The sequence below is a fragment of the Lates calcarifer genome, linkage group LG12 (genome assembly GCF_001640805.2).
Source record: "Lates calcarifer isolate ASB-BC8 linkage group LG12, TLL_Latcal_v3, whole genome shotgun sequence".
Lineage (NCBI taxonomy): Eukaryota > Metazoa > Chordata > Actinopteri > Centropomidae > Lates > Lates calcarifer.
The window spans coordinates 6,776,965-6,793,222 of NC_066844.1; the positions used below are offsets into that span (position 1 = coordinate 6,776,965).

General features: G+C 38.8%; 2 protein-coding genes across 2 annotated transcripts; one reads left to right on the top strand and one right to left on the bottom strand.

Moving 5' to 3' along the window:
* Nucleotides 1-1,299: 1,299 nt before the first annotated feature.
* snrpc (small nuclear ribonucleoprotein polypeptide C) lies at nt 1,300-6,304 on the bottom strand. The gene is given in 7 exon segments (XM_018683899.2): nt 1,300-1,760; nt 1,762-1,850; nt 2,170-2,274; nt 2,949-3,008; nt 3,974-4,082; nt 4,194-4,236; nt 6,200-6,304. Coding segments are annotated over 7 exon segments (447 nt in total). The 5' UTR covers nt 6,208-6,304; the 3' UTR covers nt 1,300-1,727.
* A 1,083-nt stretch (nt 6,305-7,387) lies between these two features.
* Nucleotides 7,388-16,258, top strand: ilrun (inflammation and lipid regulator with UBA-like and NBR1-like domains). The gene is made up of 5 exons (XM_018683900.2): nt 7,388-7,685; nt 9,965-10,119; nt 10,232-10,429; nt 10,613-10,917; nt 13,178-16,258. Exons 1-5 carry the CDS (start codon nt 7,528-7,530, stop codon nt 13,211-13,213), a joined length of 852 nt encoding a protein of 283 aa, XP_018539416.1. The 5' UTR covers nt 7,388-7,527; the 3' UTR covers nt 13,214-16,258.

A 16,258-nucleotide genomic window follows, 5' to 3' on the forward strand; every position in this document is an offset into this window, starting at 1 on the left:
ATGAAAACATAAACCATATTCTGACTGTAACAGTTAAAAAGCTTTGAATTTCAAAGGCAGAACAGAGACGCTCTGAGTGCATCAGGTTCATGTAGATCACACTCTGTTTTGATCAAGATTCATCTCAAATTTTCCTCTTGGAGCAAAAGCAAAGGCTTTTTTTCTTTTGAATAATGTTTTGGCAGGTGTGACCTGGATAAGCGACAGCAAATGAGTAGATGAATTAACAAATTAATTTAGGAGCCTTCTAACTATTGTAGCAGCAGCAGCAGTGACAGTGTTTGCTACAGGTCTGACGGTACTGACTGAACCTGTGCATCTTCCTGCAGCACAATCCACCGTCACAGCAATCGCACTTGTGGTAAATAAGTGTATAATCTCTACAGCCTACAGTCACATTCAAGTATTTTAGAAGCAACATCACTGGCTAAAGCAGACAACTGAACTGTATTGCAGTATTTTTAAGACTTTGCAAGACCTGCAGAAACCCTGATTTCACCCCATAGTGAAATAAAACTGAAATTCCAACTGAGCTAGAAAAATTGGAGCTCTTTCTTAATGGTTTTGGCTTGAAGACCCTGCATACCCATAGTGCACCCACACAGGTGTTTTCAATTACATCCTGAATAGAGCTCTCCTCCAAGCTCTACTGTCTGTGCTTGTATACACTGTCCTCTCAGCTTTGTTGCCCAACAGGACACTTTATCATTCATGCTAATATATATTAGGATTGTAACAATTCTTAAAATCTACGGTTTAGTTCAGACCTTGATTTTTGAGTCACGGTTTGGTTAATACTTTTTTTTTCTCTTTGTGTTCTCTTTGTGGGAGAGGGATAACCAAAATGTTCCCACACTGCCACTTGAATATGCCTAGGGGTGGGGGGGGGGGGGTCTGCAATTACACACCTTGAGCTAATTAACCTTGCTTAACTTTTATCACAGGTGCAATCACTTGATCATAATTGGACCAAAATAGTCAAGTGACTCATGTAAAATATCTGTAATGCATTTACAGAATATACCGTTTGCCCTAACTATACGTAGAATAATAATTTTGTGATTTGCATGTGTTAATTTGAAATAGAAAATGAGTTTTGTTACATTAGTAACTTAATGGGCATGAGATTGTGGACATTTGGATCTCTGTTTGAGAACTGTTCCACCCCTAGTATATAAAGTTGTGTAACGTCACATAATTTAAAACACAGCTCCACTCAACCAGATCAAGTGAGACACACCTGTGTTAGTGAAAAGTTGTTAAAACATTAAAAATTAGCTTTGTTGAGATGAACAAAAGTAGGTTTTAAATCACTTTTATTTCCCAAAACAATGCAATGAAATACAACCAAAAAATGTCAAATAAAAGCAAAAATAGAGTCACAAATAAAAACAAAGTATTCAAGAACGCACCAAATAAGTGTGTTAACAGCTAGCAGAGTGAGACTAGATACTGCAGTCTTGACACTAACGCAGGAGAGGATGTTTAATTAAAAATTGTCTTTAAAATGGAGATCTGAACTTAATTCTAATGAGGAGAATACAAATAAATACCAAGATTTGAGCAGAAAAAGTAATTAGACAAAAATGACATAATTACTTCAGGGACTTCTTGTTCAGGGCTGAGAATTTAAAAAGTCACACAGATAAACCAAAGTGTTAAACTGAGTGTCCTCACTAGACTGTATCTGTTCATGGCAACAAAGAACGGAGAAAATCCACTCGTTCTTATCTGTCTGGACGCATCATGCCCGGCCTGACCTGGCATCATCATTGGTCGAGGGTGACGCATCATGTGTGGTGGTCCTGGCATCATCTGCATGGGTCCTCCCATCGGCGGCCTCATGCCTCCTAAAGGTGACAGTAAGGGGACACATAGCTTAGGTGATACGCTCAAATAGCTTGTTTTATTCAACCAACAGTCCAAAAGCCAAAACATATTCACTTTGCTATGACGTATGACAAATGAGAATTATCAAATCCTCATCCTGAGAAGCTGGAACCAGTGAATATTTGACATTTCTATGATTAACTGAATGACAGGACATCAAAAAACAGGCTTGTCTGAAATAGCTTCATATGCACATACATCCAAAACACTTTGTCTCACCTTTAAATGTTACGTTATACAAACTAGAGATAAGTGAAGCTTCAAATAAACTTGTCTTACCTGGTCCACCAGGCATCATCCCATGTGGTGGAGGCCCCATCATGGGCATCATAGGAGGACCTCCCATAGGGGGTGTTGGTAGCATGCCTGGGCGAGGAGGACCACCTGTGTTACAAACATCATGTCAGTGTAAAGTCAATGTTAAGACAATGTACTATGCATTTGAATTGGAGCAGATTCACATGCATCACAGTGAGATAAGTTTTGTTTGAGGGGCTTCATTTGCACTGACTTCTGAAAACACACACCTGTGTAAATGTTTCTGAATTATTTGGTGGCTGAACTGTAGATATAAATCAATCAGTGGAAGCAGACATGTTTGTGTTTATTGTGGTCAGCAGTTGCCCCCTCCGACAGAAGACAGTCTGTTTGAATGTGGAGGTTATTTGGTCTCTAAACACTGGTCTGAAATTGGTTGTGACACAGGCTTTGGGAGAAAATATCATCAATGTGCCTCCTCTGTCTGACCTTGACAATCTAGATGTGAAAGTGTCGTGTGAAGTAGCCAATTAAACCCAGCCAGAATTACTTGCTAGCTTATGATTTCAATCATAGGCCTTGTATAATCACACGGAATACATCAGCTAGTAAAAATCAAAAACACACGACACTGTAAAAGTGGAATTTCAAAAAACGTAGTACCAAGCTGACAGATCACATCTACAGCAAATTAGCGGTGTGGTGCTTTTTATTTATCTAAGTATGAATTACCTATAAAAAGCCAGTGCCCATGTTATAGTAAATGAAATTAGTGCAGAGTTGAAAGACAATTGACTCACCTGGAGGAGGGCCACCAGGGAACGGTGTGGGGGGGATCTTTCCCTGTTGAAAAGCAGCCGCTGTCGGCAGAAAAGACAAAACATTAATATTTCATGTGCAGTACAAATCATGTACAGCATTGCATTTTTGTGTTTGTAAAGAATTCATTTAAGCCTGTTCCGTGCTCTACGTACTGAATGTAAGCACAAATAAAACGTGCACATGGGGTCTTTTAAACATTTCTGTGGTGCAAAATACATTATGTGGTCCACTGCAACATTTGGGTAAGGGGTAAAAACACAGATAAACACACCACTACCAATGAAGCAGTCCACTTTTAAAACAGGCATTGCATGCATTCCTGACATGATGAATGGATGTGTGGTGTAGGAGAGTTCACTCTGTAAAACAACATATTCCTCCACACTGGACAATACTACACTCTATCATCACACTGGCTTTGCATCTCTTATGTGGATTAGTGGTTTGTAATCTCAGAGGGGGCCCAAGTAAGCTGGTGTACATAGTGCACTATTTAAGCAGAGAGCTCAGATATCCCACACACGTGCATAAGCATACCTTATGTGGGCTCTGTAACAGGGCTTTACTCTAACATGATATTTATTGTCTACAACTAACCAGGGGACTAAATATGGAAAAGAAAAGCAGGCTGTGCCCACATTAGGAGGGTGAACGGTGGACTGCACAACCAAATAAATCATCAGTAATATATGTTACTGCCACTAGAGGTCACTTTCATATTTCAGTTAAACTTCCTGTACACGTGAGCTGAGTATCACCCAGTACAGACTCCTTTAAAACTCTCATATGAAGACAGTTGACAACATCCCTTCCATCACTCTGTTTTACACTCCAGCAAAAATGTCTATGAAAATTCAGAGCCATCCAGGTTACAAGATATTTAGAACTTCAGCTGGAGGACAGACACATCTTTGGAGTTGTAAAGCATCCTAAAGAAATAAACTATCAGTGCCTTTAGACTCAATCAGCCATTTTTTCCAGATAACTGAGACAATAAACTTACTTGTTTTATCAATCAGGCTCTGAGCCTGCTCCTCCATCCATTTCTGGTAGTAATCTTTCACATTTTCTTTGTGTTTGCGGCCACTGCAGTGGGTTTTCCTCACTGATGGCTAGAAGAGAAATAGAGCAAATGTGTTCATATTTAACAGGAGCAGGACGCAACAAAGAGATTTGTTCATGCTTTTCAACAATTAGAATTGATGCATACAAACGCAACATACCGAATCGTGTGTAAGATAGGTGTCACAGTAGTCACAGTAAAACCTGTGAAAGAAAGAAAAGCAAGACAGATTCAAGTTTTCACAAAAAATACAGAGCTGTGGATATGACCTTTCCAAAAACTATTACCTTAAGTGTACAATTAAATACACTCTACATACATACAGTATCTAAACCCATTGAATTGGTCTGGCTGAGTGAAATGATCAGTAAAATCAGTGATAAAACCTTAAAAACAAAGTCTCTCAAAAATGTGTTTCATGAGACTTATGCATTTTGAGATATCCAACAGGTAAGCTCAAGAATGTAATTTTATAACTGAAATAATTAGAATATTTTCTTGAACCTAGATGGCCCTGGTTAAACCTAGATGGCCCATGGTTTAAATTACCATCAAATTAGTTTAGAAAATTAATAACTGTTTTGGTCAGTATAATGATCCATACTTATATATATTTTCTTACTCTTCTGGATACTTATTTTATTGTGATGCTGCAGCTGCTTACTGGGCAATTCCCAGTATGACCACAGTAGTGGTGTTCACCTTGGAGGTAAATCAGTGTCACTATGTGTTAGATGTCACTATTACTTAATGCATCTTCAGTATAATCTGCTCTTACACCTGGAAAATACATTACTGAGAAAAGGCTACCTAACCTTACCAGAACAAAGTAATTTTGAGCTGGATATAGGTAATAAGTCATGAGGCACTCAGAATAAAGGCTGAAACTAATGATTATTTTCATTAGCTGCTGACTAATTGCTGCAGTTCTCTTCAGGATAATGGAACGTTTTATAATCTTTATTTAATCAGGTTGTCTCACTGTGAAGGAGATCTCTTTTTCATGAGACACTTGAGAACGAGAAAACATTCTCAGGCAAAAACACAATTAGCAAACAGAAATAATATAATAAGAGTAAAAGCAATTACAGGACTCATAAAAAAACACTGGATAATACAGTTTCAAAATCTCCAAGTGGTATGAGGGACTGCAGTTTGAAGGCAGTTTGCAGCTCATTCTATTTAAAAATGTGCAAAGTACCTGAAACCAGTTCTGCCAAGACTAATGGGGACATAAGGGATATCTAAGGTGAAGTGGTTAGTCGACTGTGTGCTGTAGTTAGAAGACGTATAAAATAGACTGTTAAAATAAACATGGGGTAGTTTGGAATGATGACCACGATTTAGCTGCTGAGGTCATGGTGAGACAGCATTACAGAACAGAAAATCTACATAATCATGCACAGACTTAAAGATGACTGCACAATAGTTTGAAAAGACAAGATTGACAGTTTATTAGGAAAACTAATGCAGTCCACACTGTTCAGATTGTGTTGAAGCAGTTTTAAAGAGGTGTTTATTAAACTTTTTGATCATCTTGAGGGCTACAGTTTGTGGTGCTATTACAATGTATTGTGTTATATAAATAGGTCAGATGTTTCAATATTTTGTCTATATCAATGAGGGCAGGCTAAACAATGGAGATACCTCTTTGTAACCTTCGCGATTGATTACTGCAAAACTGTTGCATTAGACTGCATTAAATTTAGAAACGTATGTCTAAATAAAAATAACAAATAAATAAATTACTTGCTGAGTGTGGTTGTTCAATTACAACGAGAAATCTGCTGATGAAGACCGTGTGATACAGTCGAAACCTCCAGAACAGGCGAGTAAATGGATCTTCATTTGTGGTTGTACTGTCTACGAAATGTACGTGGTTTAAAGTAACGCTAGTTTAGTAAGAAACAACCGACGTGATTTTAAGTGGCAAAACAATTCAGTATCATGGTGCTGTAATTGTTCTCTTGATAGTAAATCGAGGTTCACTCCAGCACATAGACCCAGCCCAAACAAAGCTCTAAACAAACCGGTCTGTTTCGTTAGTTTTCAAAGTTTAATTTACCGCCATTCTTTACTTAACATAAATAGTACCGTTAAATCTTTTCTTGAAATGTAAAACTCAACTATTAAGCACAGAACGAATGAAATAATACCGGTACTTACTTAGGCATGTTTCGCAGCAATCTCCGTCGAGAGCGCGATTCCGGCGTCACCACTAAATGTTCCGACCAGATATGCAACCTACCTACAGTGAGTTCCGCCTGGGAGTCATTTAACTGAAAAGGGTTAGAAATAATGTTTGTGTTTGTTTTCTTTAACTTGCACAGTAATTGATTCAGAAAAAGCCACAACACGTAGAGCTATTTGCAAATAGAACGTTTTAAGTTATATTTTGTCGCCCAGTAGATCCATATCCAGATTTTAACAGCAAAGCGCAATAATTGTTACATTAAAATATTTTTGTTTTAAAGTTTTACTGTCTATTAATAACACATGACGCAGATCTAAATTTAGCTTTTACTAAAATCCCAACCACAATTTTACTATTTTGGGAAGTTGAAATTGTGTTTTCAAGCATAGCATAATCATGAATGCAGACTGTTCAAAAAAAAAAAAAAAAAAAAAAAAAAAAAAAAAAGCCATTCCTAAAGCAAAAATCTTTTTTCTTTGAATTCTGCTTCCAGCTCTGAATCAGTGATGCCTCAGGTATATCATTAAAAAACTGTACAAACTAATATATCGTACTTTGTCATTTATATTCCAGTTCATTAGGCACACTAAAACTGCTGTCAGATACAACAACCTTGCATTGTAAAAGAAGCTATGTTGTAATTGGGTGACAGGGATAATATAAACTGAAAAAAATTCAGACAAATAGTATAAAATGCTTCAGTGGAAGGATGACGGAATGGGCAAAGAGACACTAAACAACCACTAAAAGACACAATCACAGAAAGATGTACAGGGACCACAAAACAAAACAATATGACCACAGAGAGATGCAAAAGGCCCACAAAGATACACAGAATAACCACAAAGACACAAAACAGCTAAATACATATCCATCATTTGTCAGTTTGGAAGGTTTGCTCCTATATTAGGAGGGGTGGGGGTAGGGGTTTCATATCTGTGCCCATTGTCTCACGACGGCTCTATGTGCGTTTCACATATAAATGCAGATACCACATGTAATATTAAACTTCTGACATCTCCGGTACTGGGCAAAAAAAGCAGCTTGAATTTTATTGATAACCCAATGAAAAGGTGGCTGCAAATAGCAACAGATGACGTCGACGCCCCCTACGTGATTGGCGAAGGTGACGCGCGGGTTGTTGCAACGTCAAACATCGTCCCCCTGGTCGTGCCATGCGCATTGACGGTTGTTGTTGTTGAGCTGGTTGTTATGGCTGGACAAGGCCTCGGACTAAACTGAGAGAGGACCCCCCTCCCTCCCGTACTACCCCGTCTCCGCTACGGGACACCCGCCACCCATGGAGGGCACGGACATGGACGTGGACGCGGAGCTCATGCAGAAGTTCAGCTGCATGGGTACCACGGACAAGGACGTCCTCATTTCGGAGTTTCAGAGGCTGCTGGGCTTCCAGCTCAACCCAGCCGGTTGCGCCTTCTTCCTGGACATGACCAACTGGTGAGTGCGGGGATGCAAGGGCCTGTTGTGGGACAGCAACATGACGCTTACCCTAGTCGTTTAATTTGCTAGTTAGCATACGTTAAAGTGCTAATAAATAAATAAAAATGGAGGCAGACACACACAAGTTAGTGTTGTTCAAAACCGAGAGGACACGGGAAATGGCAGTTAACTCTTAACGATTGTTTCAGGGGCAAACGGAAGTGAAACGTTGAAGTTTGTCCCGATTGTGAGTTATTTTAAGGTGAAATAATTGGAAAAGCAAAGAGCAAGCTAGCCAACTACCTAGCAGGCTAATTTAAGCGCAGGGGACTCTTGGCGTAGATTATCTGCCATATTACATAATAGTGTTCAGAGCCAGTTTAACCGTGCTCTCTGGAAAGACACAACTCAAGGCAGTCACTTCACGTTAGTCTGATGACGTAATCAGTCGTGACAACGGCTATCACCGGCTAACAACAAGTGGTCTTGGTGTCCCTGATCAACCGATACCAAGCTTTCAGTTGATCAGTAGTCGAGGGGTTTGATCGCATCTCTTCCAAAGAGAGTAATCCTCACAGAAAACAGAAAGCGCATTTGTTGAAGTTTCATTTTCGGGTGTAATGTCGTCACACCGGAAAGATGACATCATCAAGTGACAGTGGACTGGATCAGATTTTAATTTAGTTAAATCCAGCGCAGAGATAAATAAATAATTAATATCTCAGGAATATTTTAAGAAAAATAAGCACAAGCCTCAGGGTTCCCCTAATACCTCATGATGCATTTTGTCTCATGGTAAACACATTCATTAAAGGAGCACTCCACCAATACTACACTTAAAAACAGGCTCCTCTTTTTGATAAGGCGCCCTTAATGAGCTGCAATTAATGCTCTCTTGCTGGTTATCAAATCAGTTATAGACCATTAGTAAGAGCAGCTTTGGGGTTGCCAGGGAGTGGAAACTCCTCCAGCACATCACTTTGGTATTTTTATCTCTTTACTTCATTAGGAAGAGTCCATCAATGGATTAATGTGAATTTAAGTGGCAGCTATAGAAGGATTTTCCACACCATGGCATCCCAAAAGTCTTATAACTAATGTAAAAAATATTAGTAAACAATCTTATTAACCACTGATTAAAAAGAGGCATTTACATCTTATAATGCATTTTAAATGGTACCTTATCAGAAAATGCCACCAGATCAATTTGGTGGTCATGGAAAGTACCTCTCGGTCTGTAAAAACAGTTGTATAATGTCCTCTGTGGCTCAGAAGGAATATTTTCAAGTTTGAGAAATAACCCCTGATGACCTTATGAAGTGCTAGAAACTGGAGGTGTGGCAATCGACAGACTTCGATGTTTACCAGTTTGGAAGGGTGAAATTAAAGACATTAGAGTTGCAGTATTTGAAGTGTATGAGTCAGTGGACGTGTCAGTTTGCTTAAACTGAAGGGCTTGTCAGATGTCACATGCGCACACACACACACACGCAAACTTTTCAGATGTCAGAATTTTTTATGTTTCACACAACTTCTTCATTAGTTGTTGCACACAATTGCTTCCATCACTTTGGGGTGTACAACCGAATGCAGCACTGTAAATGCCTTTGAGGTGAGACTGACCTAAAGTGAGCCCCACCTTGGACTGTGGCCATGTAGAATAGCTAAACACTTTTGTTCTCAGATGTGAATGGATGACATGTAATCCAAACTAGTTCATTTGTTTAAAAGTCAGGATTTTTTGCCCTTAGATACATCAGTGTTGTCCGTAGTTTTTTAAATCTGACTCCTGTGAGTCCACCAACAAGCACAAGGCAAAAATTGCTGGAGTAACGTCTTGTGATTATCTCATATTTGATGTATGCAATAGTGCCTCTGATCTTGTTCCCTGAGGGGAATGTTTAATTTTATAAAAGTGTATTCAGAATGCCCATAACCAGTTCCCACCAAAAATATTCTGTTTACTCTCTTTTATAGCATATTTGCTTGGGTTGTACACTTTCTATTGAGCAGTTTTTGGATTTTTGTCTTGACACATATTTTAAGGTGGATTTTCCTTTTAACTGTTAGTATCAGAAGAGTAGACTGTCAAATTTGATATAAAGTAGTTAAGAAGTTTATGAGGACACAGATCAGAGTGACTGCCTGTCAGCTAGAGAGACCAGGGTTCAGCTCCCTGACTCAGCAAGTATATGTTTGTTTTGATTTGTAACATTACAATAAAAAATGCCATGGCCAGGATTACTTGACTGATGTCAACTCCTGATAACACATTTTTTCCTTTTCTGTTCAAACAGGAACCTTCAGGCTGCTATTGGTGCATATTATGACTTTGAAAGTCCCAATGTCAACACCCCATCCATGTCCTTTGTTGAAGATGTGACAATTGGGGAAGGAGAGTCTGTTCCTCCAGATACACCGTTCACAAAGACCTGGAGGATACAAAACACAGGTATGAAATGTCACTGCATTCACTCAGCTTATACAAATAGCCTTTCTTAATCTCCATGTAAAATGCACCATGGCACGGTTATGGTTTTGTTGTTGAACTTTGTATGTTACAGGTGCAGAGTCGTGGCCGCCTGGGGTTTGTCTCAAATACATCGGTGGGGATCAGTTTGGGCATGTAAACACAGTTATGGTGAAGTCTCTAGACCCCCAGGAAATATCAGATGTGAGTGTGCAGATGCGAAGTCCCACAACTCCTGGCATGTATCAGGGTCAGTGGAGGATGTGTACAGCCACCGGATTATTCTATGGAGGTAGGGACGATTTGTTGGATTTCTAATGACTTCTAACTTCTGTGAACTTATTTTTTTCACAATTCCATCAAACTTTCTCTGAGGCCAATGCAAAGTCATTGTACAACATGGGGAAAAAAAATCATATAATTGGTATCTTTTTGTCAGTCAGCCCATGTTTGTGCACACTGCTTGTCTTCACAGATGTAATCTGGGTGATTCTTAGTGTAGAAGTTGGAGGTCTCCTCGGCGTGACCCAGCAGCTTTCCTCCTTTGAGACAGAGTTCAACACCCAACCCCAACGCAACGTGCAGGGAGACTTCAACCCCTTTGCCTCGCCACAGAAGAACAAGCACGACGCCACTGACAACAGCTTCAGAGATCCTGGCGGGGCCTGGGAACGCACACAGGAGCCAATCCAGCAAGATCAAAATGGACTGTCTCATAATGCTGTAAATAGGGCGTCAAATGGTCTCCAAACCAATCTTTCTGTGGTGACTTATGGACAGGTATGTGTGAATCAAATTTAAGATTTTATTTACTTATAACTATCCGTGGAACATGGGTCATCCTATGGCAGCACACTTAAATTACAGGACACGCAAAAATATTATGTCTCCATTCACAATGTTTAGTGTGAAATCTGTGGCTGTCCTCTGACTGGTGTTATATCATGTGCTTCGTTTTTAGGAGTGACCCTATATGATTGACTGATTGTAAGATTTGTATATCTTGTCTGTTTGGCTTGGAGGAGAATTTGTAGAATTTGTTTTAACCGAACAACTTGATTCCTCTTGACCAGCCATTTGTGAAAGCAAAGGATGTCCAGAGGTGCTCTGGACCCTCAATGTGTAAAATGCGGCCTTCTTTTATAAAAAAAAATATGCTGATAATCTCAAGCACAATCATGAAGTCATGTTTTATAATGGTACTGTAATATTGTATGGTATTTTGTGAAACAGCAGTGTTGGCTTGGTTCATGTAACTTCCTCTCATTTGTTCGTTTTAATTTATTGACCAGTTGTAGCTTAAATCAAGACTTATGTTTTAATTTACTGTAAAGTTTGGCCTGAGGATTTTGCCACCAGAATTTAGTGGGATGATGAAATTTTTTTCCCTTTTTATGCTCAGCAAGTTTATGACAATCTGCCTTTGACATAATGAGATATCTTGTGTGCAAAATTTAAATTTTGGCCTGAGGGTGGCTATGAGTGGAGGAGGGTTTCATTCTCTACGGAGCACAAATGTGCTCCATCAGTTTCATTGTAGGCTGTCCATCAAATTTTTATTTTTTTTTGTCTATAACTAGAAATTTTGGCTCAGAAGTGGAATGGTTTATTCTGTAGTGACTACAAATATCCATAAACAATTAACACTAGTTAAATATAAATCTGCTCACTGACATGATTAGGTATTTAGTTTCTTGGCAGTTTCTGAGTTTAAGATGCTGTGTTAAAACTTCATTGTAACAAGGTGTAACTGAAGGGAAAAACACTTGGAACAGAAATGGAGAACTCTTATGACAGAATCAATTTCAGTCTGACTGTAGCGTACAGCACATTGCACAATGTGAAAAAACCTGATTTCCAGTAATTGGAGAACAAGTACTTTTTCCATCTTTATTCTCATGTAATAACTAGTATAGTTGTGAGGCGTGGTTAGTTCATTTTTAGCCATGCTAGTGATGTGCCTCTCAGTCCCTTGCTTTGGCCCAGAGTGAAATATCTTGACAGAAATGAGGTGGCATGCCATGAAATTTGATACAGACAGCCATGGTCCCTCAGAGGATGTATCTTGAGAACTATGGTAATTATTAACTTATCATCCTCTCATCTAACAATTCTGTTTTAGACAGTGTGGCTCTAGAAGCCACAATTGCTGTCACCTTCAGCTACACTACACTTAAAAGCACAGCTGAGTCACAAGTTGAGCCATGACAATGTAGAACTGAGTTTTAAAAAAACAACTCAAAATCACAGTCTTCATTCTGTGTAAGAATACAGTCCAAAGTTTATCTGAAGTTAATGTGAGACGTTGGCTGTCTGGAAGTCATTCAGAGTTTAAAAATTCTCCCCATGTGTTACTGTCCCTCCGCCCTTGCTCAGTAAAGAAAGACTGTCTGGGGAAACACAAAAGGGGAATTTCATATTATAAGATATCCAGTTGATTGATGATCCAGTTCATCTATCAGTTTTGTTTTCTTGTGTATAATTATCATTTCACCTAAATTATGTTGCTAGTGTAGCTGTAAACTCATCTAGTCTTAAAATCAATATCAGATGACATGTATTGTGACTACCACGTGCTACTGTTCAGCTGTGCATTGCTTACATTGTTGATTCATTGTATCTAGCCATAGCTTTTTGAAATTAAATTAATACCCTCTTTTAAGGAAAAGTCCTTCATCACTGCACCACCTTGTCAGTGTAACAAGTTGTTAACTTAATTGAATTTGAATCTCTCAGGTGGGGTCACATTATTGTTACACTATACAGTAGTAACATACCATAGCCTCTCCTGGGTGGTTAAACTGGACTGTTGAGAACCACTTAGCCAGTCAGGGCATTCAAATATATCATTCATTCAAAAGAGCAATGACAGAGCTGCTTCCTACAAGTACCGCAGGTTTTGCCGCTGCCCTGAAACAGCAGACAGCGACTCAGCTCTTGCATACATACCACACACTGAAATTTTTCTTATGCAATCTCATTGTTGTAATAAAAACCTTTAAGTTATAAACTAATACCCGTTCTCTTATTTTTTCCCCAGGGTATTCATGGACCCTATCCATTTGGACAGAGCTAGAATGACAAAGACCCCCCCATGGTGGTGGATGGAGAGCTGGACACCCTAGGAGTCCTTAAATGCAGAGGAGTTGGAAGGGGGGGAAGGAACAGTTGTTTTCTATTGACTCATGACAACCCTCTCCCCAACCCGTGGCCCTTTCCACAGAAACACAAATTACCGTGAGGTGATGGATTACATCTGCTACAGTGAAACATCCCACCTGACATCAACACCTGGATTCGCATGTGTGAATGCTTCATTTAAGAGTGCTATAAACCCTTAAAAATAGATACACATGACTATTTTTTATTTCCACTGTAAAACACAGCTAATTAAAGGGAAAATCAACCCTAAACAATCTACATACAATTTGGTGTACCCATGGTCAAATTTAATACTTTGACCCTTCAGGGTTCCTACACAGACCTGGAAAATGTTTTGAAAAATGCACAGAGCAAAACTTAATATTGATCATAGATCATTTTGAGGCCTTAAAATTTGACTTAAAAAAATCACAGAAAAATTGTAGAATGTAAGTTTTATGTGGAAAAAGTGTAATCTTTTATTCACCACACCAAGCAGTTTTTATTAGAAGTGTATGGAGTATTTCCAAACTCCTCTAGATGACAGCCTTACACCAGTTTCACTCACAAATCTGGTGAATAATGTGGAATGTTAAAGAACTAGTAGGACGACAAGTATGACCTGTCGTACCGGCCACATTGGCCAGAGAGTAATGACAGAGTTTTTGAAAGACCACTACAGAATTCCTCTAGATCTTGGTTAAGTCAAGGCGCTTTTGCTGCATTCCCATTCTGTGCATACATCTCGCAAGTGTTCACATAGTAGAACAACTAAAAACAGATGAAGTGTCTGCGTAAATTGGGTTTAAATACCTTGAACAACTGGCTGGCATGCAGCATATATATTTTTTGGTTTTCAGACACTTTTGTCTGTTTGGGTGCCAAGTGCCAAGAATCAGAACTGTCAAAAAAGCCATGATTACAACTTAGATGTTGACATGAGCGCTAGTTAAAAGTCTGAAACTGGTAATCCTGGTGACCTGGATATGACAGCCTTTAACAGGTCTGTTGTATTTTGGTGTCTTGAGGAGTTGTCGCTGGAATTCTTCTTTATAACTTAAGGTCCACCAATCTAATATGAATTCACAAACTTTAGTCCAAAAAATGTGTTTTGCAGAGAGAAAAAACTGAGCTAAACATCAAACATACCATTTATTACTCAAAAGTTACTGGCCTTCACTAAATTTAGCAGTTTTGGACTCCTTGACTAATTTGTGTCTGAAATTTAAAAACAAGAAAAAAGAAAAAATGTCAGAAAATATGTACGATCACTGTGTAGGAACCCCATCTCTCCCAAAGATTAAGTCCAGAGAACCAAGACACTAATCTGTGCTGTCACAAAATGACACTGTCTGCTGGTGCTCGATTCAGACTGCATGGGACAATGTGTGTGCGTGTTTTTTTAGGGTGGGTTTTCGCTTTAAACAGATGCTGAAGCATAAAAGGATGTTTGAGTGAGTTTGAGCCAGTGAGGTGTGAGGAAGGGTTGAAAAAGCCATCTAAATCTATTTTGCCTGGTGAGTGACTGTTGTTTCTGAATCCATGTCTGCAGTATGTGTACTAGATATATATGTATGTGTGTGTATGAGAGAGAGAGCGCTAGAGAGAGAGGGAGAGTGCCTGTGCATTTACGTTAATGGTTTCTCTTTGGATTTAACTGACATAAAAATGGTGTATACTACTTGGGCAAAGGATGATGTGTCTATTCACACACACACATCAATATCGAGAGAGCTCTCCGAGGCGCGTGTCGTGTGACTCTGCACCGTTTGGATGAACTGACTTCACTAATTGCCCTGATGTTATTTATTTGCTGTCATATCGTGCATTGCAGAATCAAAAAGTCCTATCTTCAGCCAGCAGGTGGTGCTAAAAAATCAAATGACTAACTCAAACTTAACTTGACATGCTGAGTACATTGTAAGGGACAGGTGATAAGTTGTAGTGTGATAGTAGTAAGACAATTTGAATATGAAAATTATGGTTTGCATCAGAATTATTAGCACTGATGATCTGTTACTGCTATTTGCACAGCGCTGTCCACCACTGCTAATGAGGAAAAGAGGTGATTTTTGGCTCATTGTCTGGATTCCTTCTCCAGAAAGTTTCATTGGTTTGTTTTACCTAATCTTCACTACCCAAAATGCCTATGTTCTTCACAGCTTTAAGTTTTGTTTTCAAAGTATTAAACATAAAGCTTTCCTTGTTAAACATCACTTTCGTCGCTGCACCAGTGTCTGATCTTAAAAACTAACATTGATTGACTCATGTTTAATTAGGTTTTGCATATCTGCGAATGAGTTTGTCTGCTGTCACACCTGAATTTTTACTTCAGCTTTGCTATGTTCATTATGTCAGACGATGGATTTGATCATGTATTTTGGCTTAAAAATAAAATGAGAAAAGTTGTTGATAGAACTCCATGATAGTGTTATATTTTTTTCTAAGGGGCTATTTTATTCAAACAGGATTACTTGTAATTTCTTTTGTATAATTTAATTTATCAAACTTTCTCTAGATTCTTTATATCTAGAGTTCATTGCCTCAGTGAACATTTGTACCTGTTTGTAAAATTCACCAGCATTCTGTGTTGCAGCTCTGTTTGTACTTTTACTGAGAGTCAGCTGAGAGTCCTCCTCCCAAACAGTATACACTGTTCTGCATTACTTCAGTCACATAGATCTTTTTGTTGTGTTGTGTGTGTGTGTGTGTGCCTCCTTCTCGTGAGCTTGCTTGTGTGTGTGTGAGAGAAAGAGTGACAGATGGTGAGGAAATCTGAATATTGCTGGATTCATACTCTAGTTTTAGTTTGTGACTATGTATGGACTTGAGCTGGGTGGTATGGTGAGTGGATGGGATGAAAGTTTACATAGTCCTAAAATAGCACATTTATCTGGAGAGAAATTGTCAAAATAAAGCTTTTTTCCCCCTGTATCTATAATTAAGCATTTGTATGATTAAATTAACACTGAAACAATGA

Excerpts from the sequence above, each read along its gene's own strand:
- ilrun (XM_018683900.2), top strand. The coding sequence starts at position 7,528 with ATGGAGGGCACGGACATGGACGTGGACGCGGAGCTCATGCAGAAGTTC. Across the intron at positions 7,686-9,964 it reads TTCCTGGACATGACCAACTG|GAACCTTCAGGCTGCTATTG; the intron begins GTGAGTGCGGGG and ends CTGTTCAAACAG. Across the intron at positions 10,430-10,612 it reads CACCGGATTATTCTATGGAG|ATGTAATCTGGGTGATTCTT; the intron begins GTAGGGACGATT and ends TTGTCTTCACAG.